The sequence below is a fragment of the Suncus etruscus genome, chromosome 16, assembly GCF_024139225.1.
Source record: "Suncus etruscus isolate mSunEtr1 chromosome 16, mSunEtr1.pri.cur, whole genome shotgun sequence".
NCBI lineage: Eukaryota > Metazoa > Chordata > Mammalia > Eulipotyphla > Soricidae > Suncus > Suncus etruscus.
This window is the reverse complement of record NC_064863.1, coordinates 6,180,786-6,205,694: the sequence shown is the minus strand read 5'-3', so window position 1 is coordinate 6,205,694 and position 24,909 is coordinate 6,180,786. Positions and strand designations below refer to the sequence as shown.

The following is a 24,909-nucleotide window of genomic DNA, read 5'->3' as shown; positions in this document are numbered from 1 at the left end:
CCCTTTGGGGATGGGGCCACACCCATTCAGATTTGGGTTCCTCCTGGCTCTGCACTCAGAAATTACTCCTGGCAGGCTCAGGGGATGACTATATGGGATGCTGGGATCAAACCCCCGTCAGCCATGTTCAAGACCAGTGCCCTACCCCACTGTGCTATCACTCCAGACCTTTTTTTTGGGGGGGGGGGTGGTCACACCTGGCTGTGTTCAAGGATTACTCCTGGCTCTATACTCAGTTGTTCCTGGCAGGCTCCAGGGACCATACGGGATGCCAGAATTCAAACCATGGTCTGTCCTGTGTTGGCTGTGTGCAAGGCAAACGCCTTACCACTGTGCTATTGCTCCAGCCTAGACCTTTCTTTTTTTGGGGGTGGGGTTTGGTTTTGGGCCACACCCACCGGTGCTCAGGGGTTACTCCTGTTTATCTGCTCAGAAATTGCTCCTGGCAGGCTCAGGGGACTATATGGGATGCTGGGGATCAAACCCCTGTCAGCCATGTTCAAGACCAGTGCCCTGCCCACTGTACTATCACTCCAGATTTTTTTTTTGGGGGTGTGTGTCACACCTGGCTGCACTCAGGGGTTACTCCTGGCTTTACACTCAGTTGCTCCTGGCAGGCTCCAGGGACCATATGGGATGCTGGAATTCAAACCATGATCTGTCCTGTGTTGGCTGCGTGCAAGGCAAATAAATGTCTTACCACTGTGCTATTGCTCCAGCCTAGACCTTTTTTTCTTTAAAGTAACATCACTTCACCCCAAAAGCACCAAAGTCCTGAGCACAAAAGAATATGTAGAAAGCATTTTATTTTTGTTAACAACAAAACCTTTTCATTTGTTCTCATACAACTTGCAAAGGTATTTGGCCCTTGACTCCCACCAAGAGAACTGCAAAACCATCACACACACACACCCCAGTCGTGTGACCTCAACAGCCGAACAAACAGCAAAGCTGGGATGGAGTCTGGCTGCTGCACAGCCCTTAGAAACCAGGGGCTAGCCTATGGGGAGTAGTGTATGGGGGAGAAAGGGCGATGGCCCTCCTCCCTACTGGTTTCGATGTCGCTTCTTCCTTCTACTGGTGCCAAAACTATCACGCCTTCTCTTTCGTTTCTGTGAGGGTCGGGCCACTACCAGAGCTGAGGGAGTCTCCCCAGAGACTTCAAGGTCAGCCCTTGGGTAAGACCTCTTTTCAGACGGGACAGGCCCAGTGTTCAGAGCCCGCTTTCTAGATTTGGCGAGAGGGTACGGCTGTTGGCAGCCTCTGGCCTCTGCAGAGAGCATGTGTGATGATCTGGGGGTCCCCTTCCCTGTGGGGGCCAGGCCTGAGGCCAGGCAAGGACTGAGAGGCAGGGCCCGCGGCGACAGGCTGAGCTTAGAGGCCAAGAGGTAGGCAAAGTTGGAAAGTTCCTCATCCTCTTCCTCATCTTCCTCCTCCACCCCCTTAGCTTTGATGTCTACTTCCCTCCCAACAGACACCTCCTGCACCCCACTTGAAGGGCCTCCAAGGTCTTGGGGAGAAGAGCTAGACTTGGAGGTTCCAGGCACCTGGGGCAAGGGAGCAGGGTCTTTGGCATCTTTCCTGCCCTCTTCTTGGGGATCATAAGCATTGGAGTGGCCTGGGCCAGATTCAACACCCCCTGGCACTGCTAGCTGCAAGCCCGGGTCACCCCTGATGTCTAGCGGTTGTTCCGTGGCCCCCAGCAAACGGGCAAAGGAGCACTTTCTGCTCCCTACCTCCAAGTAAGAGGCAGCACCCGGGGGCTCCAGGACAAGGTTGTCTCCATGACAGGCAGGCAGGAGAGTTTCTTTGGAGACTTCTGACGTGGAGGCAGCCACTGAGCTCTCCAGCAGCGGGGAGCAGCAGCTGTCAGCCCACAGGGAACTGGGGCTCCCTAGCACCTCCGGACTTGGTTCTCGCTCCTTGGGCTTCAAAGCCAGGCTGTCGGCCGGCAGGGCCAAGGAGCCATAGTTTCTATCTTCTAGGCCCCCGGTACCTCCACAGGGGACCACGCTGGTCCCCAGTTCCCCTGCCACTGCTGTCGCCCGGGCATCCAGAGAACTATTGCTTCCCGACCCCAACAGCAGGTAGCCTCCCGGGGACCCCAAGGCACAGTCCCCATCCTGGAAGCTGTCTATGACCTCGTCCACCTGGAGGGGCAGTTCCAGGCTGATGACTTCCATCTCACTGCCCAGCCAGAGCTCCGGGCTGAGGGCGACCTGAGTATCAGGGTCTACACTGGGGACAGGATCCTGGTGAAAACTCTGAAATAGGGGGGATACTCTGTCCTCTTCCCACAGGACTCCTGAAGAGACCTCTTGAGCCTCCCCCAACAGCTCCTCTGGTGGGAGCACCCCAGGGACCCCCACCTGCTGCTGCAGCACCTGGGACCCCACCCCCTCACCCTGCAAGGGGCTCAGGCAGGGCTCCAGGCTGAGTGGGGGGTCTTTTTGCCAGCACGGGGGCAGCATCTCCGAGGGCCTGTCGGAGGCCAGGGAGGGCTCAGGGGGGCCAGCACCCACCAGGTGGTCATCCTGCCCTGGGGACCCCCTTTGCTCTGTTCCCTGTTGACCTGCAAGTCCTAGCTGAAGGTCCCGACCACTGGGGGTCGGCGGCAGAGTGCCCTCTTCCTGGTGAGGCCCGTCCTGCCCAACATGGCGGCCTTCTCTGGTGAGCCTGTCTAGAGAAGCAGCCTTCCCATGGCGAGGGGTCCCCTCAGCCCCCCGGGCCCCAGACAGAGGTCGAAGCCGCCCTCCCCCCTCTTCATCCTCATCGGAAACGGATGGGCTGGATTCCCACTGAAGCCCACTGCAACTCGGAGGTGCCTCCGCCTCCTCTTCCAAGGCCCGGAGCCGCTTCTCCACTAGCTGGAAGAATGAACAGAGAAGGTTCTAGTTATGAGGAAAGGGACCTGAATAGATTGGATGATCCCGAGCAAGGCTGAGGATGCAAGCAAACGGAAAGTGAGCGGAGTTTGTCCTTTCAGGCCTTCTCTCCCATGGTTTGAACAGTTCGCCATCCCATTCCTGCATTTCCACTCTTAGCTGCTCCAGGCCCAAAGCTGCTCGCTCCTAAAAGCCATGACTCTAGCACCTTAGAATAGGTTCCATAAAATAATGGACAATTTGCAGGAGAGAGAATACAAAGTTGGGGCTGGAGGGATAGCACAGCGATAGGGCATTTGCCTTGCATGGAGCCAACCTGGGAGGCACCTGGTTTGATTCCCGGCATCCCATATGGTCCCCCAGCCTACCAGGGGCAATTTCTGAGTGCAGAGCCAGGAGTGACCCCTGAGCACCGCTTGGTGTGGCCCAACAACCAACCAATCAATCAATCGAACAATCAAGTTAAAAAAAAAAAGAGAGAGAATATAAAGATTAAGGTGCTTGCCTTGTGTGCTGCCAACCCTAGTCCTACCCCAATGCTACAGACCCCCACGTACCACCGGGAGTGATCCCTGAGGGTGGAGTCAGGAAGAGCTCTGGAGCACTACTGGGAGTACTCCTGGGTGTGATTCCAAAATCAAAAGTGAGGGAGAAAAAAAAAAAAAGTCCTGGGGCCGGGCGGTGGCGCTAAAGGTAAGGTGCCTGCCTTGCCTGTGCTAGCTTTGGACGGACCGCGGTTCGATCCCCCGGTGTCCCATATGGTCCCCCAAGCCAGGAGCAACTTCTGAGCACATAGCCAGGAGTAACCCCTGAGCATTACCGGGTGTGGCCCAAAAAAAAAAAAAAAAAGTCCTGTGAGCTTCAACTGGCAAGATGGCTCTAGAGCGTATGTTTTGCATGCAGGAGCCCTGGCTTCAATCCCCAGTGTCCTGCCCAACCAGCACTGTCAGGCATGGCTCCCCCACCCTCCCCCCCAAAAAAAGCTAAACAAAGGCCATACAGCACAGGGGGTGCTTGCCTTACATTTGGCCAACCTGGGTTTAATCCCAGACATCCCACATGGTCCCCCAGACCCCACCAGAAACGACCCAATTACAGAGCCAGAAATAAGCCATAAGCCCCAAACAATAAGAACCCCAGAACAACAACAAACAACAACAAATCGTTGAGCAGCTTCTGGTGATATTCCCTACCTGGGCAAAACTGAGTGTTTCCTCTTGTTCCAGCTCCTCCATCAAAGCCAAGGGATCTTTTTGTTCTGAGGACAGCATATCGGCCAGAAACTGAGGGTGGATGACAGCCTCCACCTGAGGAGCGGAAGGCCAGATGAGTCCTGGACAGGCGGAAATCTGCAACCCACGAGACCCTAGAAAAGGAGCCCTGTATCCCCAACCTCCCTCTCCTGGGGCTGTTCAAACCCAGGACCCAACCCCGCCCCACATCCATGTGTGCATGTTCATGCATTTCTCAATGGATTCACACACAGACACACACAGCCCAGGATCTACTGGATTCTGGCCATCCAGGTCCAGCCCACCTTGGAGACAAACACCTCCTGGGAACACAGTTCATCGATGTAGTTCAGTAGCTCAGGATCCGGGTACATGAATTCATCCTGTTGCTGCTCTTCCTTCTCCTGTTTTCCATCTGCTTCCCCTGCCGCAGGCTGACGCTTCATCAGGCTTTCCATGATGTCCACATACTCTTTCACAGCTTCTGGGGGGATCTCCTTGGGCACATCTGTCACTGGAGGCCTCTGGCTTTTACGCTGACGTCGGCGGGGGGCCCGAGACTTGGACGCGGACTTCTTAGGAATGTACACTGAGGAGTGACATGGAAGGGCACATGGGAAGAGGCACCGAGACTTATGCGATGTTTTTCAGGATTAACAGCAGGGGCCGGAGCGGTGGCACAAGCGGTAGGGCGTCTGCCTTGCACACATTAGCCTAGGGTGGACTGGTTCAATCCCCTAGCGTCCCATGTGATCCCCCGCATCAGGAGGAATTTCTGAGTGTATAGCCAGGAGTAACCCCTGAGCGTCACCGGGTGTGGCCCAAAAACCAAAAAATAAAATAAAATGGCTACAGCAACATTGGTTTTCAGCTGCTGGTGTGAACCCCAAATAGCTGGACCAGAAAGATAAGGAAAACTAGAGGATCTGAATGAGACCATCTCTGGAGCAGATGTTGGTGCTCAGAGGTAGACCACTTGCCTTCGATGTTTGAGGGCCTGCATTTGATCCCTGACTCCACAATGAAAGAAAATCACTGTCAAAGGAATCTGGAAACCCCAGAAATTCCTCCCAAGATTTTCTGATCTAGTCCCATTCCTCAGAAACTTGAGGAATTATTTACATTTACAGGAATACAGTCCAGCCACATTTACAGTCTCAGGAAGAGAATGTTAGTGGTTGACTTGGCCAAGACTAATGATGTGCTTTGGAACCAAAGAAGCCTGAGAACCAGCCTCATCTAAGTCCTATTTGGAATTTGATTTGATTTGATTTTTGGTTTTTGGGTCACATCCGGCGGCACTCAGGGGTTACTCTTGGCTCTGCACTCAGAAATCGCTCTTGGCAGGCTCGGGGGATCATATGGGATGCTGGGATTCAAACCACCATCTCCTGGGTTGGCAGCGTGCAAGGCAAATGCCTTACCACTGTGCTTTCACTCCGGCCCCCCTACTTGGAATTTTAAACGAATTTCCTGGAGAGAAAGTGGAAGAAGTTGGGCAGTATGCCGAATGCATGAGTCATTTCTGTGTGAGTTTTTTGCAGCCAGGTACCTTCGAACCTAGCAGCCTTACCTGGCTGCTGGCAAACCTCAGCGGTGGCGGCCCCTGGAGGATTGAGTGTGTCAGGAGCACTGGGAGGCAAGGCCTGGGAGCCACTTAGCAGCTTCGTGTTCTGAACCTGTATCTCCTCTTCTGCCTCAAATTCCATGAACCTGAGGGGAAGGAAGGCCAGGATAGTTGAGCCCAGAGCCTTAAGCATCCCAGATTCCAGCAGCCACCAAGCACAGCTGAGAAAGGAAGGCCCCTCATTTGGGCAAACCCCTGTCCCTAAGTCAGTCAGCCTGGAGAGAGGGAGCAGCTGATGGGACAGAATCAGGGCTGGCGAGATGGAGCCATAATATAGAAGTAGGGTGTCTGCCTTACATGCAACCAACCTGGTCAATCTCCAGCATCCCCTATGGTCCCCCGAGCCTACCAGGAGTGATTTCTGAATGTAGGACCGGGAATAAGCCCTGAGCACTTCCAGATGTGGCCCCAAAACAAAATAAAAATAGAAACAGGACTGAAGCACCCTGATGAGGTCACCATACGACCCAGTCCGTGCAGTGGGCACAAAGAAAACTCTTAGTGGAATTAGGACGCTTATCAAGGACTGAGCCCTGCAAGACTTTGCTTTCTTTTCTTTTCTTTTCTTTTCTTCTTTTTCTTTCTCTTTCTCTCTCTCTCTCTCTTTCTTTCTTTCTTTCTTTCTTTCTTTCTTTCTTTCTTTCTTTCTTTCTTTCTTTCTTTCTTTCTTTCTTTCTTTCTTTCTTTCTTTCTTTCTTTCTTTCTTTCCTTCCTTCCTTCCTTTCCTTCTTTCCTTCCTTCCCTCCCTTCCTTCCTTCCTTCCTTTCCTTCTTTCCTTCCTTCCCTCCCTTCCTTCCTTCCTTCCTTTCCGTCTTTCCTTCCTTCCCTCCCTTCCTTCCTTCCTTCCTTCCTTCCTTCCTTCCTTCCTTCCTTCCTTCCTTCCTTCCTTCCTTCCTTCCTTCCTTCCTTCCTTCTTTCTTTCTTTCTTTCTGGGCCACACCCGTAAGCTCAGGGGTTACTCCTGGCTATGCGCTCAGAAGTCGCTCCTGGCTTGGGGGACCATATGGGACACCGGGGGATCGAACCGCGGTCCGTTCTAGGCTAGTGCTGGCAAAGCAGGCACCTTACCTTTAGCGCCACCACCCGGCCCCTTTTTTTTCTTTTTCTTTCTTTTCTTCCTTCCTTCCTTCCTTCCTTCCTTCCTTCCTTCCTTCCTTCCTTCCTTCCTTCCTTCCTTCCTTCCTCTCTTTCTTTTTCATTTATTTTTATTTATTTTCTTTTTTCTTTTATTTCTTTTTCACTCGACCAGCAAGGCTTTCATTTTTTTTTGTTTGTTTCCATCCACTGAGGGTATACAACAACAATTTGTACAGGTTTATTCAACTCAACAAGACCTATTCCATAACCTGGCAGGGTAACACCAGTAGGCCCCCTGCCTCTGCCCCCCACACCTGGTCCAAAGCCTGAAGTGAAGCCAATGGTGACTGAACCTCCTAGCTATCACTACTAGTGGGCAGGCTGAGTTCTTGGGCTGGGACCCAGAGGTTGAATCTATTGTATTTTTGTTTTGTTTTGTTTTGTTTTTTTGGGCCACACCCGGCAGTACTCAAGGGTTACTCCTAGTTCCGAGCTAGAAATCACTCCTGGCTCGGGGGACCATATGGGATGCCGAAGGAACCTGAGTCATTTGTTTGCAAGGTAAATGCCCTACCCCTGTGCTGCCACTCCGGCCCCTAGAGGGTGAATCTAAAATGGACAGGGGAGCTGAGTCTGGCAGGGAATAAGACGGACCTTCAGCTTGGAGGGAACTATCCTTGACTTGTTTTTTTATTTGCTTGGTTTTAAGCAAGGACATTGTCCTAGAAAAAATGTGTGAGCCTAGCCAAGATTCTGGGAATCCAAAACTCTTGCTTCCCCCCACCAACCTCTGAAGAAACAGCCTGTGATAATTACTGATCTAAAAAAATGTGTGCCAGAGATGGTGGTCTCGAGGCCTGCATCAGTACCTTGGCAATATGGAGGGTTTATGCCTAGCTCTGTGTTGGTGGAGCTCAGGGGACCATATGCAATACTGGGCAGGAAACTTAGATCTACCAGCCCCTTGTAGCGGTTAGGATCCTTTTGTATAGGGATTTTTTTTTTTTTTTAGAACCAATAGGATTCCCATCCTAAAAGTTTCCCTACCAAGGTCCTTAAATAATTTGGACCTGGTAAAGAAAGAGCGTAAATCTAAAGGGAAAGGACACAGACAATCACAAGGGTCATAGTGGTGGATGAAGGGGCCCGATGGTAGCACAGAGGTAGGGCTTTTGCCTTGCACGTGGCTGGCCCAGGACAGATGAAAGTTCGATTTCTGGCATCCGATATGGTCCCCCCAGAGCCAGGAGCGATTTCTTTTTTTTTTTTTTTTTTTGGTTTTTGGGTCACACCCGGCGGTGCTCAGGGGTTACTCCTGGCTGTCTGCTCAGAAATAGCTCCTGGCAGGCACGGGGGACCCTATGGGACACCGGGATTCGAACCAACCACCTTTGGTCCTGGATCGGCTGTTTGCAAGGCAAACACCGCTGTGCTATCTCTCCGGGCCCATCCAGGAGCGATTTCTGAACACAGAGCCAGGAGTAATCCCTGACTGCTGCCGGTATTCCACCCCCCCCCCCAAAAAAAAGGCTCTAGGACCTCCCTCTTGACCTACACAGTCTCCAACTTCATCCGTGTTCACCTACATGCCCAGACACAAGCATCTCTCCCCTGCCCCTCACAAACACCAGCTCCCCACTGAAGGGGGGGCTCACTGGACTCACTTTTCAGCCATCTCATAGAAGATCATGCGGTCATAGTTGCTGGTGTGGTCCCACTCTTGCACTGCCCGAGGCAACCCCTCCTCCAGGGTCATGGTGGGCTTCAGCCGGGCCAGGGATCGGAGCACCGGGCTAAAGCACAGAGCAAGCGCGTGCTAAAGTGAGCACTCCCACTGCCTAAATGGACCCCTTGCTCCCCGTGATCTGATGGTCCCATCGCCAAGCCCCTTCTGAGTCCCAGACCTGTTGGCAGAAACTTGAATCCTCCCACATCTAAGAGAGGCCTCCCCCTGCTTCCACACTTAAACACTTCACACTTCGGTTGAGGGTCCCTCAGCCTAACTTCAGGATGGAATGGAATCCATTAGAAAGGAAGGTCAGGGGGACCGGAGAGATAGCACAGTGGTGGGGCGTTTGTCTTGCATGTGGCCAACCCAGGAGGGACCCAGCGTTTGGTTCCCAGCATCCCATGTGGTGGGTCCTCCACTCTGCCAGGGGCGATTTCTGAGTGCAGAGCCAGAAGTAACCCTTGAGCACCCTGGGTATGGCCCAAAAACCAATCAATAAATAAATTTAAAAAAATAAAGGGAGGTCAGGCTGCACAAAGGCTCATGCCTTTTTGGGTTTTTACTCTAATTCTGTTCTACTCTCAGCAGTGCTCAGGGCTTACTCCTGACTCTGTTCATGGATTGCTCTTGGCCTGGCTCAGGGGTGCGAGAGATCAAACCCTAGTCGCTTGTGTGTAAGGCAAGGGGCTTGCTTATCTGCTACCCCATCTTCCAGACTCTTGTGAATTTTATTTAAAAAATAAATGAGATGCACCAAGAGGATTAATCTCTTAATTAAAGAGTATGTGATGTTTTTGTTAGCCTTTTGTGTTGGTGGTGTTGTTTGGTTCAAAGTCATAGCTGGCAGTGCTCAAGGGTTATTCCTGGTGGGCTTGGGAGACCAAATGGGATGCCAGGGATAGAATCTAGCACAACCACATGCAAGGCAAGCCCTCTTCCTACTGTGCTATCTCTCTCACCTTAAACATTTATGCAACAGAAGTCAAAATCCTTGGGGCTGGAGAGATAGCACAGCAGTAGGGCATTTGCCTTGCAAGTGGCCAACCCGGGATGGACCCAGGTTCGATCCCTGGCATCCCAATGTTCCTCCGAGCCTGGCAGGAGCGATTTCTCAGCGCAGAGCTGGGAGTAAACCCTGAGTGCTGCCGCGTGTGGCCCCAAAACCAATCAACCAATCAGTCAATAAAGTTTTTAAAAAAATAAAGAAAATGAGGGTAGACCACAAAAATGCCTTTCTGGACTCAGGGTCACGAGGACCCCTTGAGATGATCCCTGAATATCTGTTCTAAACTGAGAAGAGGCACCGGCTTCCCACTTTCTGTTCTCACCACAGAGCTCTATCCCCCTTGCCACTAGCCCCCATGATTCCTGCCCTGAAGGGCACACCCCAACGTCCTCCAACTTTGAAGTCCCAGGGTCACTTACATGAGGAAGCAGGAAAGGGCTTCTGCATCAGGACTTTGAGACAAGTGCCTCCGAGCCAAGGCCTTGTAGCACTGCCAGCGGCGAAAGTTCTCGTAGACACCCTTGGAGGCGTAGGACAGGTCACCGAGGGAGGTCTTGGAGGGGGCCACCTCAGAACTTCCTTTGGCAGACAACCCGTGAGCCCCGAGGCAAGACTTTTGTGGGGGCACGATGGGCACCAGTTGGGCGGTGGGTGGCAGGGCCTGAGGGGGAAAGGCTGGAAGGCCCTCCTGGCTCGCTCCCAAGGCCTCAGCGGGTAACAGGGCTCTCACGTTGGACTCTGACAGGACTTGAGGGGAGGGGTTCTCGGGGTGCCCACAGGAAGCCCCTGAGGGGATCCAGTTGAGGTAGGTCTGAGAAAGGACAAAGCTCTGGGTCTCGGAGGACTCGGCCCCTTCGGTCTTGACTTTGATGATGACCTTGCCAATGCTAGCCGCCCTGGGACCCTGGCTACCGTCCCCAGACACCAGCAGTGGGCTGGGGAGAGTGGCGAGCACCAGGGAGTTGATGGAAGAGAAGACTGCAGGCCTGGGGGGCTGCTGGAGCTCCCAGTGCGGCTGATATGAAGGGCCAGGTGTTGGCGAGGGCAAAGGGAGCGAGGTGAAAGGGATCAGGGCAGAGCCAGCGTTCACAGCCATGTCCTGTCCCTGTCCTGGAGCTACTGCGAAGACAAAAAGGAAGAGGGGACAGAGTAGGAGCGAAGATGTAAGTGAGGTCGCCTAAGTTGTACTTCACACCCCCAGAAAACAGAGCACTGCTTTTTGTTTTAAACTTTATTGATTGATTGATTTCATTGATTGATTGGTTATTTTGGGGGGAAACCACACCCAGCGGCGCTCAGGGTTTACTCCTGGTTCTGCACTCAGAAATCGCCCCTGGCAGGTTGGGGGACCACATGGGATGGTGGGAATCGAACCGGGTCTCTCCTGGGTCAGCTGCATGCAAGGCCAATGCCCTACCACCATGTTATTGCTCCGGTCCCAGAGCACTGATGTTTTAATTGTTGGCTTTATTTTGTTTTGGGGTCACACCTAGTAGTGCTTAGGACTTTCTTCTCTGTGCTCGGGGATCTCTTCTGGGGGGTGCTGGGGACTATATAGGATGCTTGGGTCCCCAGAAATGAGTGCATTTTTTCCCCCTATAGGTCAGAGAGGATGGGGAACTAGCATGGTTTGTCACTGTCCTCCTGGAGAAAGTTCAGCAGCACCGAGTTACAAAGACTCTTGTGACCTGGGTGCTCGTACCCCAAAACACAGCTCACCGACGATATAGAAATGGCTTTTTTTTATGCAGAGCCATTGTTCACGTTTCAAAGCTCAAAACCGAGCTCTCACAGCTCTCTCTAATCCTGGCTACCAGCCACGAAAGCCTTGAAAAAGGAGAGGCTGTGTGCTTTCCATGTTTGGTTCTCAGAAATGCATGACGTAACAGGGCTGACGAGAGATAAGGGTCAGGAAGCAGACGGAGGAAGGGCATGGCGGTGAGGGAGGTGCCGAGAGCTTTCAACTTGTTCAGAGCTTTTAAGTTGCTCAGAGCTGGACAAGTTACATTTGGAAATGTGGCCTAGCTGTGATCCTTCTGCTTGGAGCTGCTGATATTTCAAACTGAGTATTGGGCTGGAGAGAGAGCACAGTGGTAGGTTGTTTGCCTTGTATGTGTCTGACCCAGGACGGACCCGGGTTCGAGCCCTGGCATCCCTTATGGTCCCCCGAGCCTGCCAGGAGCGATTTTTGAGTGCAGAGCCAGGACTAACCCTGAGCGTCGCTGGGTGTGACCTAAAAAATAGAATAAAAAAGACTGAGGATATACACAGAAAATGTGTTTCACAGGGATGGAGCAATGGCACAGGTCTGCCTTGCACATGACCAACTTGGGGTCAATATCCAGCACCCTGTATGGTCGGTCCCCAGAGCCCCACTCGGATGGGGCACTCAGCCAGATGTAAGCCCTGCACACTGCCAGGTGTGGCAACCAAACAAAAACAAAAAATAAAATGATCAAGATTCATATCTCCGGGGCCGGGAAGGTGGCACTAGAGGTAAGGTGTCTGCCTCACAGAAAACCAGGCCCAAAACAGAGGCACCGTCTGAGGTAAGAAGGAGCAGCAGGGCCCTGGGAAGAAGCAATGTCTCAGAAGGGACATGACCGAGGACAAATCCACCTGGCAATTTCGCAGCCCTGGCCCCTGTAAAATGGCGCACGTTCACACCTCAGTTTCCCTGTGGCGCACTCCTAGAACCACCACCTCAAGACACAAGGACTTGGGGGCCAGAGCGATAGCACAGTGGTAGGGCATCTTGCCTTGCACACGTCCAACCCTGGGCATACCCCAGTTCGATTCCCGACATCCCATGTGGTCTCCCGAGCCTGCCAAGAGCAACTTCTGAGCCCAGAGTCAGGAGTGACCCCTGAGTGCTGCCGGGTGTGACCCAAACGCCCCCCCAAAAAAGACATTAGGATTTGGACGTTCTTCTTAAACTGTCTCTGAGTCACCTGCCCCTCACACATAAGCACAGTGAAGGCCCTGCTTCCCCAGAAGCCACTGGCTAACTGCCCTACCTCATGTGTACCTCAGGTCTTTCCTCAGAGAACTATGAATCTATATCTTCGTCCTTCAAATCAGACTTCATGGTAGCGTCTTTTCCCCCATCTCACCCAAAAGTGATGCTCTGGTTCTCTCAACCCTCCAGATCACCCCCAAAGGCCTTGTTCTTAAGGTAGCATCAAATTTGACCGCCCAAGAATAAAAAGCAGGGGACACGGCCTTCCTCTGTCAACCCCCCCTTTCCCTGCAGCCTTACCTCCATCTGAAGCCATCCTGCTAGGTGTGGGTGTTGGCTGTGGTTGTCCGAAAGTCTTCCGAATGGGAGTCAGGTCCAAGGCCCAAAGGGTAACTGGCAGACAGATGAGGATCCAAGGAAGGGAAGATAAAGATCAGATCAGAACGGAATCAGAATCTAGGGCTGAAGACATTCTGTTACGGGGGAGGGGGGAGAATAATGGGAGTGGGGCGTGCAGCTAGGGGGAGGAAGACGTTTTACAGAGGCAGAGGGTCTGGGAAGTAGGCAAGAACCAGAAACCCGGGGCCAGAGCGGTGGCGCAGCGGTAGGGCGTTTGCCTTTCATGCGGCTGATCCAGGATGGACCTTGGTTTGGTCCCTGGCGTCCCATCTGGTCCCTCAAGCCAGGAGCAAGTTCTCAGCGCATAGCCAGGAGTAACCCACGAGCATTACCGGGGGCCCAAAACCCAAAACCCAAAACCGAAAAAAAAAAAAAAAAAGAACTAGAAAGCCACTTACTCCGGGGGGCTGGAGTGACAGCACAGCAGTAGGGCATTTGCCTTGTAGGCAGCAGATCCAGGACGAACCCGTGTTCAATCCTCGGCATCCCAGGTGGTCCCCTGAGCCTGCCAGCAGTGACTTCTGAGTGCAGAGCCACGAGGAACCCCCTGAGCGCTGCTGGGTGTGGCCCAAAGATGAAAGAAAGAGGGGGAGGGGAGAAAGGAAGAAAGAAAGAAAGGAAGGAAGAAAAAGAGAAAGAAAGAAAGAAAGAAAAGAAAGAAAGAAAGAGAGAAAGAAAGAAAGAAAGAGAAAGAAAGAAAGAAAGAACGTAGTAAGAAAGAAAGAAAGAAAAAGAAAGAAAGAGGGCCCGGAGAGATAGCACAGCGGCGTTTGCCTTGCAAGCAGCCGATTCAGGACCAAAGGTGGTTGGTTCGAATCCCGGCGTCCCATATGGTCCCCCGTGCCTGCCAGGAGTGATTTCTGAGCAGACAGCCAGGAGTAACCCCTGAGCACTGCCGGGTGTGGCCCAAAAACCAAAAAGAAAAAGAAAGAAAGAAAGAAAGAAAGAAAGAAAGAAAGAAAGAAAGAAAGAAAGAAAGAAAGAAAGAAAGAAAGAAAGAAAGAGAGAGAGAAAGAGAGAAAGAGAGAGAAAGAGAGAAAGAGAGAAAGAAGGAAAGAAGGAAAGAAAATAAAGAAAGAAAGAAAGAAAGAAAGAAAGAAAGAAAGAAAGAAAGAAAGAAAGAAAGAAAGAAAGAAAGAAAGAGAAAGAAAGGAAGGAAGGAAGAAAGAAGGAAGGAAGGAAGGAAGAAAAAGAGAGAAAGAAAAAGAGAAAGAAGAAAAAGAAGAAAAAAGAAAGAAAAAGAGAAAGAAAGGAAAAAAGAAATCCACTCCAGAGAATGCCCCCCTCAAAAAAAATGTTGAGTACGTGTTTGGAAAAATGCTTTATCTGTTTCTTCCTCAGTTCCCTGATAGTGTGGTTCCGAGTTCTAGTTTTTCCCTCCAGCCCTTCATCAACATACCTCTTTTTGCACCCTGCAGCCAGTACCCGGAGTCCTGGGACTCGCACTCAGCGGGTTCTGCTAGACCCTCACTGTGCCTAAGCCTGCTCTCCCTTCTGAGCAGAATCCAGAGCTCAGTTTCTGGACTGAACGTTTCCACCTGGGGCCCTCTGAGGCAAAAGACAAGCCCGGTGTTCGACTCCCCGGGGCACACTAGCACTTTTGGGGTGATGGCTGTGGTGAGGAGGCCAAAGGCCCGCCTGCCTGCCTGCCAGCCACTCTGCGCTTCCAAAGCCGCTCAGCCCAAAACGTCCTGTGTGTTTCCTAAAGGCTTCGTTGGTTTAGGTTTTCGTGATGCAGTTCGACATTTTCACTAGGTACAACCTGCGCAGGGTCCAACGTCTGCCCCACGACGAACCAGAACGCACTGCAAACCTTCATTTTCCTTTTCTCTGCAAGTGCGCTCTTCAGCCCCCTCACAAAACCAACAGCGCTTCTTGCAAAAATGCCTCCAGCGAAGATATTGCATGCAGCGAGGAGTAAATTCTGCACGTATATAATATTTAAAAGCGCTCCCGTTTTCTGGCTTTGTCAAATGAACCTGTGCCCCTAATGCATCTGCATGACAAGTGCGACCACCGTACTTTTTGGGCCCTTTCCATTCCATTTCTCTTGTATCCTCTTTTTAAAAAAATATAATACATAACCACCATTTTTTGGGGGGGGGGTCCCACCTGCCAGCGCTCAGGGGCTCCTCCTGGCAGGCGCGGGGGACCCTATGGGACGCTGGGATTCGAACCACTTACCTTCTGCGTGGAAGGCAGACACCTCCTTACCTCCATGCTATCTCTCTGCCCTTCCGCACCCTGTTTCTAAAGCGACCCCCAGGGCCCCCAATGTCCACTTCCTGAGAACTGGGATGGCCGATGTGGGAAATCCAAGAAAGACCAAAGAGCTCTACTCCTTGGGCCTGGCCCTGTTGTCTACTCAACACTCCAAGAGCGTTGGTAGAACTTGGATGGCCGCTGTGGGAAACCAAAGGAAGACCAAAGAGCTCTACTCCTTGGGCCTGGCCCTGTTGTCTACTCACCACTCCAAGAGAGATGGCAGAACTTGGATGGCCGCTGTGGGAAACCCAAGAAAGACCAAAGAGCTCTACTCCTTGGGCCTGGCCCTCTTGTCTACTCAACACTCCAAGAGAGATGGCAGAACTTGGATGGCCGCTGTGGGAAACCCACAGAAAGACCAAAGAGCTCTACTCCTTGGGCCTGGCCCTCTTGTCCACTCACCACTCCAAGAGCGATGGTAGAACTTGGATGGCCGCTGTGGGAAACCCAAGAAAGACCAAAGAGCTCTACTCCTTGGGCCTGGCCCTCTTGTCTACTCAACACTCCAAGAGAGATGGCAGAACTTGGATGGCCGCTGTGGGAAACCCACAGAAAGACCAAAGAGCTCTACTCCTTGGGCCTGGCCCTCTTGTCCACTCACCACTCCAAGAGCATTGGTAGAACTGGGATGGCCACTGTGGGAAGCCCAAAGAAAGACCAAAGAGCTCTCTCTACTCGTTGGGCCTGGCCCTCTTGTCTACTCACCACTCCAAGAGAGATGGCAGAACTGGGATGGCCGCTGTGGGAAACCCAAAGAAAGACCAAAGAGCTCTCTCTACCCCTTGGGCCTGGCCCTCTTGTCTACTCAACACTCCAAGAGCGATGGTAGAACTTGGATGGCCGCTGTGGGAAACCCAAGAAAGACCAAAGAGCTCTACTCCTTGGGCCTGGCCCTCTTGTCTACTCAACACTCCAAGAGAGATGGCAGAACTTGGATGGCCGCTGTGGGAAACCCACAGAAAGACCAAAGAGCTCTACTCCTTGGGCCTGGCCCTCTTGTCCACTCACCACTCCAAGAGCGTTGGTAGAACTGGGATGGCCACTGTGGGAAGCCCAAAGAAAGACCAAAGAGCTCTCTCTACTCGTTGGGCCTGGCCCTCTTGTCTACTCAACACTCCAAGAGCGATGGTAGAACTGGGATGGCCACTGTGGGAAACCCAAAAAAGACCAAAGAGCTCTCTCTACTCGTTGGGCCTGGCCCTCTTGTCTACTCACCACTCCAAGAGAGATGGCAGAACTTGGATGGCCACTGTGGGAAACCCAAGAAAGACCAAAGGGCTCTACTCCTTGGGCCTGGCCCTCTTGTCTACTCACCACTGCAAGAGCCTTGGTGTTTGGAGGGGTAGAACCCTGGCCTCCGTCCTCAGTGCTACGCGACTGGAACCCTGGTCCCACCACTCAGGCAGACACTGACCCCCCGACGGGCCGCTGCAAGGCCTGCACGCGCCGGGCGTCCCCCAGGCCCCAGGCCCCAGCCCCCGGCACGCCCTCCTTGCTGCACTGATTCCAAAGCCAGCTGGGACACCAGACGTGCAGAGAGGGGGGTGCTGCACGGAGTCTCCCCTTGCTTCAGCCCCGGGGGCTCTGGGAGCGGCACCCGCACTCCCCCAGGCCCGAAAGAAACGCCCTGTGCCCCGCACGTCTCTGTGCGCGCGACTCCGCTCGTGTCTCCCCGTGCATCTCGCCCGACCCCCAGCCCCCCAACGCCGGGCACGCCTCGCAGGCCCTGCAACAGATCCGGGGACTTCCGAGGCATGTCGATTGCAAAGGGCGCCAACGCCCGAGAAGTCGCTACACAGTTGCAATGGGGCGCCGGGCGACGCCCGACGGGTTGCAGCTTGGTGGCCGCCCGACGCCCCGACGACGCCTCCACGCAGCTCAGACCAGAGCACCCTCTGCTGGCCGGCTGGAGGGACACCCGCGCGGGACTACGTTTCCCGGCATGCCGCGCGCGCGCGGGAGGACTACACTTCCCGGCGTGCAGCGCGGGGCCACCGGAAGGAACTCGTGGAGTGAAACCGGAAAAAGGTCCTAGAAGGAAACCGGAAGAAGGTCGTGGCGGGAAACCGGAAAAAGGTCGTGGCAGGAGCACGCTGGTCCTTGCTACACTTGCAGCACCTCGCTCCCTGCGCATCCCTGTCTTGGCGCTGGCCATGTTTCTCCAGTACTATCTCAACGAAGAGGGGGAGCGGATCTATACGCTCAAGGTGAGAAGAAGCAGGTTGTGGATCATTGAGACGTAGGGGTGGGAAGGAGTGCTGCTAGCCCCCAGATCTTCCTGCCCAGCTGGGCCCTACGCTCAGGGAACCCGGGGACCCTGCACCCAGCACCCAGTTAGGGGCCTTGTGCGTCTTGATCTCTCTTTCCCGGCGGCCTTCCTTTCTTTGGGGCCACACCCGGCGGGGCTCTGGGGTCACCCCGAGCACTGCACGCAGGAATCACTCTTGGTCAAGGCCTGGGGGCCCTCTGAAAGGCCTTGGGTCCAGATCCGTGTTGGCTGCGTGCAACGCAAGCGAGATGTCCCACTCCCTCTTTATCTTTGCTTTTGGGGTCACATCTTGGTGCTCAGGGGTTACTCCCGGCTCTGCACTCAGAAGTCGTTCCTGGCAGGCTTGGGGGGCCATGTGGGATGCCGGGGATCTGTCCCTGGGTCTGTCCCGGGTCGGCCGCGTGCAAGGCAAACACCTTCCCGCTCTGCAATCCCCCCCCCCCCCCCAACTTTTTATGGGAGAGGTTTTGACTTTCACCCAGCGGTGTTCAGGGGTATTCTGATCCCTGCACTCAGGAATCATTCCTGGCCGTGCTCAGGGGACTCTAAGGGGTGCGGGGCATTGAATCTGTGTTGGCCGCGTGCAAGGCCAGACGCCTACCCGCTGGACGGTCGCCCTGGACCCTAATATTTTCTCATATCTAGACATCCCTACCTCTCCAGGTGCTTTTCGTGATGACTCGAGTTCTCTAATACAATTCTGCCTGCAATTTTTGTTTTTAATTTTATTTCTATTTTCTTTTTTGGGCCACACGTGGCGGTGCTCAGAGGTTCCTCCGGGCTCTGCACTCAGAAATCACTCTTGGCAGGCTGGGGGGGGGCATATGGGACTCGGGGATCGAACCCCGGGTCTGCCACGTGCAAGGCAAATGCCCTACCCACTGTGCTATCACTCTGATCTCTCTGCCCGCAATTTCCCCTAACTCCCAAATCTGGCGGTACTCTGGGATTACTCCCGGCAGGCTTGGGGATCATTTGGGATGCCAGGGATGGAACCAGAATTATCTGCGTGTAAAACAAAACGCCCTACCCACTGTGATTCGTGCCTGCAACTCAGCTTATGTTCTCTCTCCCTCGAGTAGAAGTATGACCCCAATGGACAACAGACCTGCTCGGCCCACCCGGCTCGGTTCTCCCCAGATGACAAATACTCTCGACACCGAATCACCATCAAGAAACGCTTCAAAGTGCTCATGACGCAGCAGCCGCGTCCTGTCCTCTGAGGAGTCCCTTGCCTTTCCTGCCTCACCTCCTCTATCACCTGGTTTTACTATTTTTTGTTTGTTTTGTTTTTGGGGAAGGGTTGGTTTTTGAACCACACCTGGTGACTCCCGGGGTTACTCCTGGCTCTGTACTTGAAATCGCTCCTGGCTTTACCACCTGTTAACACTCAAGGATTTGCCTCTTTGAAGGAGCTGCTGGGTCTTTGAGCCTGGCAGTCCCTCACCCTGCTCCTGGGAATCCGGACTCATTCTTGTGTGAGACTGCTCTTGGGTGAGGCCATTTTGGTTGCAGCAGCCTTTCAATGGAGCGAGTTTGATCTGTTCCATGTCTTTGAGTCAACGTCTGATTATTAAAAATGATGCGAAAGAATTCTCTGTGTGGTAAAAAGGAAAAAAAGTGAGTGGATGGAAAAATATGTGAGTGGTATCAGTTCCTCAGGGGTAGAGCAGGACTCCCTGGAAAGAAAAAACAATGTGATGGCATTGGGAAAGACTTGTCCACAGATCCGATCATGAAAAAAGCCTGTTGTTTGGTCTTTTTGAGTGGTTGAGGGGTCCCATGTCAACAGTGCTTAGGGCAGGGGTCTCAAACTCAATTTACCTGTGGGCCACAGGAGGCAAAGTCTGTGTGATCCTTGAGTGCAAAGTCAGTAGTAAGCCTTGAACATTGGGGGGTGTGACCCAAACAACTAAAACAAAACAAAACAAGATTCCTCTAGGGCAGGGCCACAAAATGTTGTACAGAGGGCTGTTTGTGGCCGCGAGTTTGAGACCCCTGGCTTAGGGGGTATGCTGGCATGAGGGTGAAGGTGAAAACCTTGTGCATTTGCTCAGTCCTTTGATTTTTATTGACCTTTAAGTCATTTCCTGCCCCATGGAAGGATAGGCTTATTCAAAATGGAATTATTACCTGAAGTTGAGGGTAAAGATGATGCAGCTCAGCCTCAGTTTTGCAGGCATTTGGCCATTGGGTCCATCCCTGCCCCTGTAGAAATAGTCACTGCCGGGGCTGTGGAAGAATACAGATGTCCCAGATTTAGGGGCATCTCCAAAAGGAGCCATTTAGTGAGTGCCTTGCATGAACTGAAGGCTCAGATGCTCTCTCTGGCACTAGAGAGGGTGAAAATTTTTCTCTTAGGTGGAGAAGTAGTACAGGGGTTAAGGGGTTTGCTTTGATGTCCCTAAGCACTCCTGAGTAGCCCCAAAACACAGGGATATTTCTTGAGCGAGTAGCTTTAAGTATAATCCAAGACCCCCAATACCACCAACCCCAATTGGTGTGTGTTGAGATGTTTTTACGCATATTTTCTGCTCTGAAAATAGAAATTTTTAGGTTCTTTTTTTTTTAATCACGTACTTAACTATATTCTCTGGAAGTCTGCCGTGTTGTATTATAATATGTTGTTAGTTTAGAAAATTAGTTATGAGAGATTGGAAAAGTGATTTGGGTTTACAGACATAATTTCAAACAAAATGTTCTATATTTTGATTGAGTCACTCAGCCCTATTGCTACTCAGGGGGACCATATGCAATATGGGGTTCATTGTATGTAGGACAAACTTGCTTCTGTATTCTCTCCACCCATTCTAAAAGTATTAGCATGATTCTGCTTTATTGTCAGTTAAATTGTTTTTCAGATTTGGTGGTGGTGGTGGTGGTGGAGGAGAAGGAGGACTGTTAAATTAACTCAGACTTGAAATGTCTTGATCAAAACTTAAGGAAATAAGGTTCTGACAAAATATGGACGGAATCAAAATTTATTCAACACTATAAAAGTGCTAACAAAAATATTCCGATTGACAGTAATTGAGGAAAACCTGGGAATGGAGTCAAGAGAAAGTATCTCAGTGTTAAGGACTGAAAGATGCTTTCTAGGGCTGGGGATGGTGGCTTAGTGGCAGAACATGGTTGCCTTGCTCGGGTGAGATCTTGGCACTCTACAGAGACAATATATACATATATATGTAATAATAGATGTTTTGTTCTGGGGTCACACCTGTTGTCATTGCTTACTTATTCCTGGCTCTGCACTCAGGGATCCCTCCTGGAGGAGCCTGGGGAACTATGGAGATTGAACCCAATTGAATGCATGCAAGGCAAGCACCCTGATTGCTGTACATCCAGCCCCAAGGTAGCATATTTTTATTAATTTTATTTATTTTGGGGGCCACACCCGGAAGTACTCAGGACTTACTCGTGGCAGGCTGGGGGACCATCGGGGCTGCTGGGAATTTTGGCTGTGGTACAAGACAAATGCCCTTCCTGGTATGCCATTGCTCTGGCTCCAGGGATACATTTGTAAAGGGCTTTAAAAGTAGTAATGTAGCCTTAGTTTATGGTCTGCTTGGGATCATTACCATAACTCCCCAGGTAATCAAGGAATCAACCATGTGATAAATGACACCAAATCCAGGGCCTTGGGGCAGGAGCCCATAGCACAGCCTTAGGGCGTTTGCTTTGCACATGGCCAACGTGGGGCAGACTGATCTGGGTTTGATCCCTGGCATCCTGATGGTCCTCTGAGCAGAGCCAGGAGTAATCCTTGAGCACCACCGGGTGTGACCCCCAAACCACACACACAGAACAAAACCTCCCAAATCCAGGCAGGGCCTCCTGCATTGCCTAGCAGGCACTCAGCCCTTGAGCTCGCTCTTTCCTTCCCTGTCCCGAACGATGATTTCTGAGCAGCTCTAGCGAAGACAGATGGGGCAAGGCTGCGAGACAGACATGCGAGGATCCGAGTGATAGAACTCTAAATAATGCTCTTCCCCAGCACAACCACACCAGTGATCGTAGAACACAGAGCCGGGAGTCAGTCAGCCTGAGCCAGATACCTTGGAGCATGGCCCCTAAAGAGGAGCGGTGGCTTTGAGATAGAGGCAGAGCCAGAGAGTGCCCACATCATTGCCTGTCCGCCCCCCAAGAACCTCAGTGAGTCAGTGAGAGAAAGAGGCGGGTGGTGCTGAATGACAACCAGCGTGGGTTCCCTTGGTCACCGCGCAGCGCCGTGGAACTACAACTCCCGGGATGCTCCGGGCTCCAGATCGCGGTCTCGCGAGACCTCCGGGCGGGCGCAGGCGCAGAGCGGCGCCGGGCGCCGGAGAGCGCTTCCTCCCCGGACCCGTTATCCTCGGAGGAGGGCCGAGCCGGCCGGGGGCGGGGGCGGCGGCGGCGGCGGCGGTGGGGTCACGTCAGGGCAGCCGGCCGTCGCAACGTCGGCGCGCCGCGGCCGCGAAGCAGTTACCGGCGGGCTGCGCGCGCAGCTCGCCTGAGCTTCAGCCGGTGCGCGCCGGCCTGAGGCGCCGCTGGTCGCGGGGAGCTGAGGAGAAAGCCGGACCGGCCCCGCGCGGCTCCCGGCGGACGGACGCGACTCGGCGCCTGCTCGTCCTGCGCTCCTGCCCCGGCATGCGCCGGCGCGGCCCCCGCGGCCCCCCGCAGCCTCGTGTCGGCCTCGCGGGCGCCGTCGGGGGGCTGCTGCCTCGCCTTGCGCCCCGCGGGTGGCCGCCGCGCTCGGGGGAAGCCGCGGCCGTCTGAGGGCGCCCGGGGCCCGGCTTGCCGTCCCGTCGAGGGGCCGCTCCGTGTCCCCAGAGTCGCCGGCGGGATCGTCCCCGAACGGGCGCCATGCACCCCCCGGAGGCGGCGTCCAAGATGGCGTCGGTGCGGTTCATGGTGACGCCCACGCGCATGGACGAGCTGCCCGGCCTGTCGGACACCAGCCCCGACCTGGACGCCAGCTCGCGCTCCAGCTCGCGCGTGCGCTTCAGCTCGCGGGACAGCGGGCCCGACACCAGCCGCAGCGAGCCCGCCAGCGACACGTCGGGCCTCACCACCTCGCTCGAGCCCACCGAGCGCGCCCCCGCCCCCGGCCCCGCCGCGCAGGACGCGCCCGACGGTAAGTGCCAAGTGCGCCGCCTCCGTCCCACCACACACACACTCCCCGAGGCCGGAGACCTGGCGCCAGGGAAGGCGGCCGCCTCGCACGCACGAGCTCAGGAGGTCGGGGCATCCCAGGAGGCCCCCCCTGGCCAGCTGTCACCCCAAGACAAAACAAAACCAACAGAAATGAGGCCCAAGGTATCTCCAGGACGTCCCCCCTTGAGCCTGCCAGGAGGAAACCCCTGGCCAGCTGTGACCCCAAAACAAAACCAACAGAAATGAGACCCAAGGTATCTCCAGGACGTCCCCCCTTGAGCCTGCCAGGGGCCATTTCTGAGCGTGGAGCCAGGAGGACCCCCCTGGCCAGGTGTCACCCCAAGACAAAACAAAACAAAAATAAGGCCCAAGGTATCTCCAGGACGTCCCCCCTTGAGCCTGCCAGGAGGAAACCCCTGGCCAGCTGTGACCCCAAAACAAAACCAACAGAAATGAGACCCAAGGTATCTCCAGGACGGTCCCCCCTTGAGCCTGCCAGGGGCCATTTCTGAGCGTGGAGCCAGGAGGCCCCCCCTGGCCAGGTGTCACCCCAAGACAAAACAAAACAAAAATAAGGCCCAAGGTATCTCCAGGACGTCCCCCCTTGAGCCTGCCAGGAGGAAACCCCTGGCCAGCTGTGACCCCAAAACAAAACCAACAGAAATAAGACCCAAGGTATCTCCAGGACGTCCCCCCTTGAGCCTGCCAGGGGCCATTTCTGAGCGTGGAGCCAGGAGGAGCCCCCCCCACCCCCCGGCCAAGTGTGACCCCAAAACAAAACAAACAGAAATAAGACCCAAGGTATCTCCAGGAGGGGCTGCACACTTCGTGTCAGCAACTTGGCACGTAGAAATGGATATAGCAATGTTGACATACATCGAAAACATCGTTTCTCTTCATGGAAGTGAAGTTAAGGGAGATTTTCCACTCATTTAATGTCTTCACTTTTAAGCACGATCCTGCATTGTAAAATCTACTGGAGGGATCCGGAGAGATCGCATGGAGGCATGCAGAAGGACAGACGTTCGAAATCCCGGCTTCCCGTACAGTCCCCCGAGCCTGCCAGGAGCCATTTCAGACCGTACAGCCAGGAGGAACCCCTGGTCCGGTGTGACCCAAAAACAAAACAAAATTCACTGGAGAGTTAAGTTCTGGGACTAGGAGAGCAGCTCTCTAAGATCAGTCCTGAGAATGGTTCAGGAGCATCTCTTAACTTAGGCACTTGGATTGCATACACAAATGTCAGCTAGTCTGTCACAACATTTTAGGCCACTCCCAGTGGCACTAGGGTTATTCCTGGCAGGCTCCGGAGATTATATATAGAATGCCGGGAATCGAACCCAGACTGGCCACGTGCAAGGCGAATGGCCTGCCCGCTGTACCATCATTCTGGCCCCGTGTATCACACACACGTACACACATACTTTACACATTTATAGTTTCGTTGCCAGAGAGCTCAAAAGGATGAAATTCAAGCTTTGCACACAGGAAGCCTAGTGTGATCCCTCGCACTCTCCCACCACCACCACCACCACCACCACCACCACCACCACCACCGCAGGGGAGCACAAAGCCAGGAATGGCCCCGACCTCCATTCGGTGTGGTCCCCAAATCAAAAAGGATTACTTTTTGGCCAGGGATGTGGCTCACTTGTGAATTGCCCACCTCTCCCGAGTGCCGCCCTGTGTTTCATTTCCAGCACTGGAAAAGTGTGCTTACAGATGCAGCGGCTTAGCAGAATTTCATTTGAATTGAAGCTGGATAGATACCGTATGCGAGCCTGCAAAATGGGATCATTCTAAAGATGTTTTGAGGTTCTGTTTTCCACATGATGTGTTCACTTTGAGTTTTGTACTAGGTCTTTGTAGCTTGGAGTAGTTAACTAGCCAGTTCTGAGTGAGAGTTACTACCAGAGACCCTTACTTCCTAAATCATTTATATCGGCGCCCTTGAAAGTTTTTGTTTTGTTGTTTGGGGTTAAGGGATGGGATAACCAGCAGTGCTCCGGTGATATATGACACCGTGGACCAACCTGGGTCAGGTGTTTATGTCAAGATAAACACCCTGCCTGCTCTACTGTCTCCGATTCCCATAACATCCTTTAAAAAAAATTTTTTTTTAAGTATTTCCTTATTTAGTTTTATACTATATTCTTTTTAGGGGGAAGGGGGCACATCTGCAGTGCTCAGAGGTTACTCCTGGCTTTGCACTCAGAAGTCGCTCCTGGCAGGTTCTGGGTGTGCAAGGCAAACACCCTATCGATGTACCAGTGTGTGTGTTTGCTTGTTCTTTGGTTTGGGGGCCACACCCAGTGACGCAGGGTT

At 53.3% G+C, this 24,909-nt stretch overlaps 3 protein-coding genes across 3 annotated transcripts in view; 2 read left to right on the top strand and 1 right to left on the bottom strand.

Annotated features, from left to right (window-relative positions):
- Window positions 1-1,046: 1,046 nt before the first annotated feature.
- On the bottom strand, window positions 1,047-17,334 carry NUTM1 (NUT midline carcinoma family member 1). The gene is made up of 11 exons (XM_049790222.1): window positions 17,298-17,334; window positions 16,748-17,210; window positions 16,594-16,695; window positions 14,314-14,462; window positions 12,816-12,908; window positions 9,976-10,675; window positions 8,486-8,614; window positions 5,691-5,830; window positions 4,423-4,706; window positions 4,079-4,192; window positions 1,047-2,867 (listed from the first exon to the last, which is right to left on the bottom strand). The coding sequence occupies exons 1-11, from the start codon at window positions 17,332-17,334 to the stop codon at window positions 1,047-1,049; spliced, it is 4,032 nt and encodes a 1,343-aa protein (XP_049646179.1).
- On the top strand, window positions 17,300-18,771 carry NOP10 (NOP10 ribonucleoprotein). Its single transcript, XM_049789818.1, has 2 exons — window positions 17,300-17,386; window positions 18,531-18,771. Exons 1-2 carry the CDS (start codon window positions 17,333-17,335, stop codon window positions 18,669-18,671), a joined length of 195 nt encoding a protein of 64 aa, XP_049645775.1. The 5' UTR covers window positions 17,300-17,332; the 3' UTR covers window positions 18,672-18,771.
- Window positions 18,772-22,290: 3,519 nt separating this feature from the next.
- LOC126032082 (solute carrier family 12 member 6) overlaps window positions 22,291-24,909 on the top strand; it is a 155,595-nt gene continuing 152,976 nt past the window's right edge. Inside the window, exon 1 of the mRNA XM_049789788.1 lies at window positions 22,291-22,564. Coding sequence (XP_049645745.1) covers window positions 22,294-22,564 — 271 coding nt within the window. The 5' untranslated portion in view covers window positions 22,291-22,293. The remainder of the gene's footprint in view (window positions 22,565-24,909) is intronic.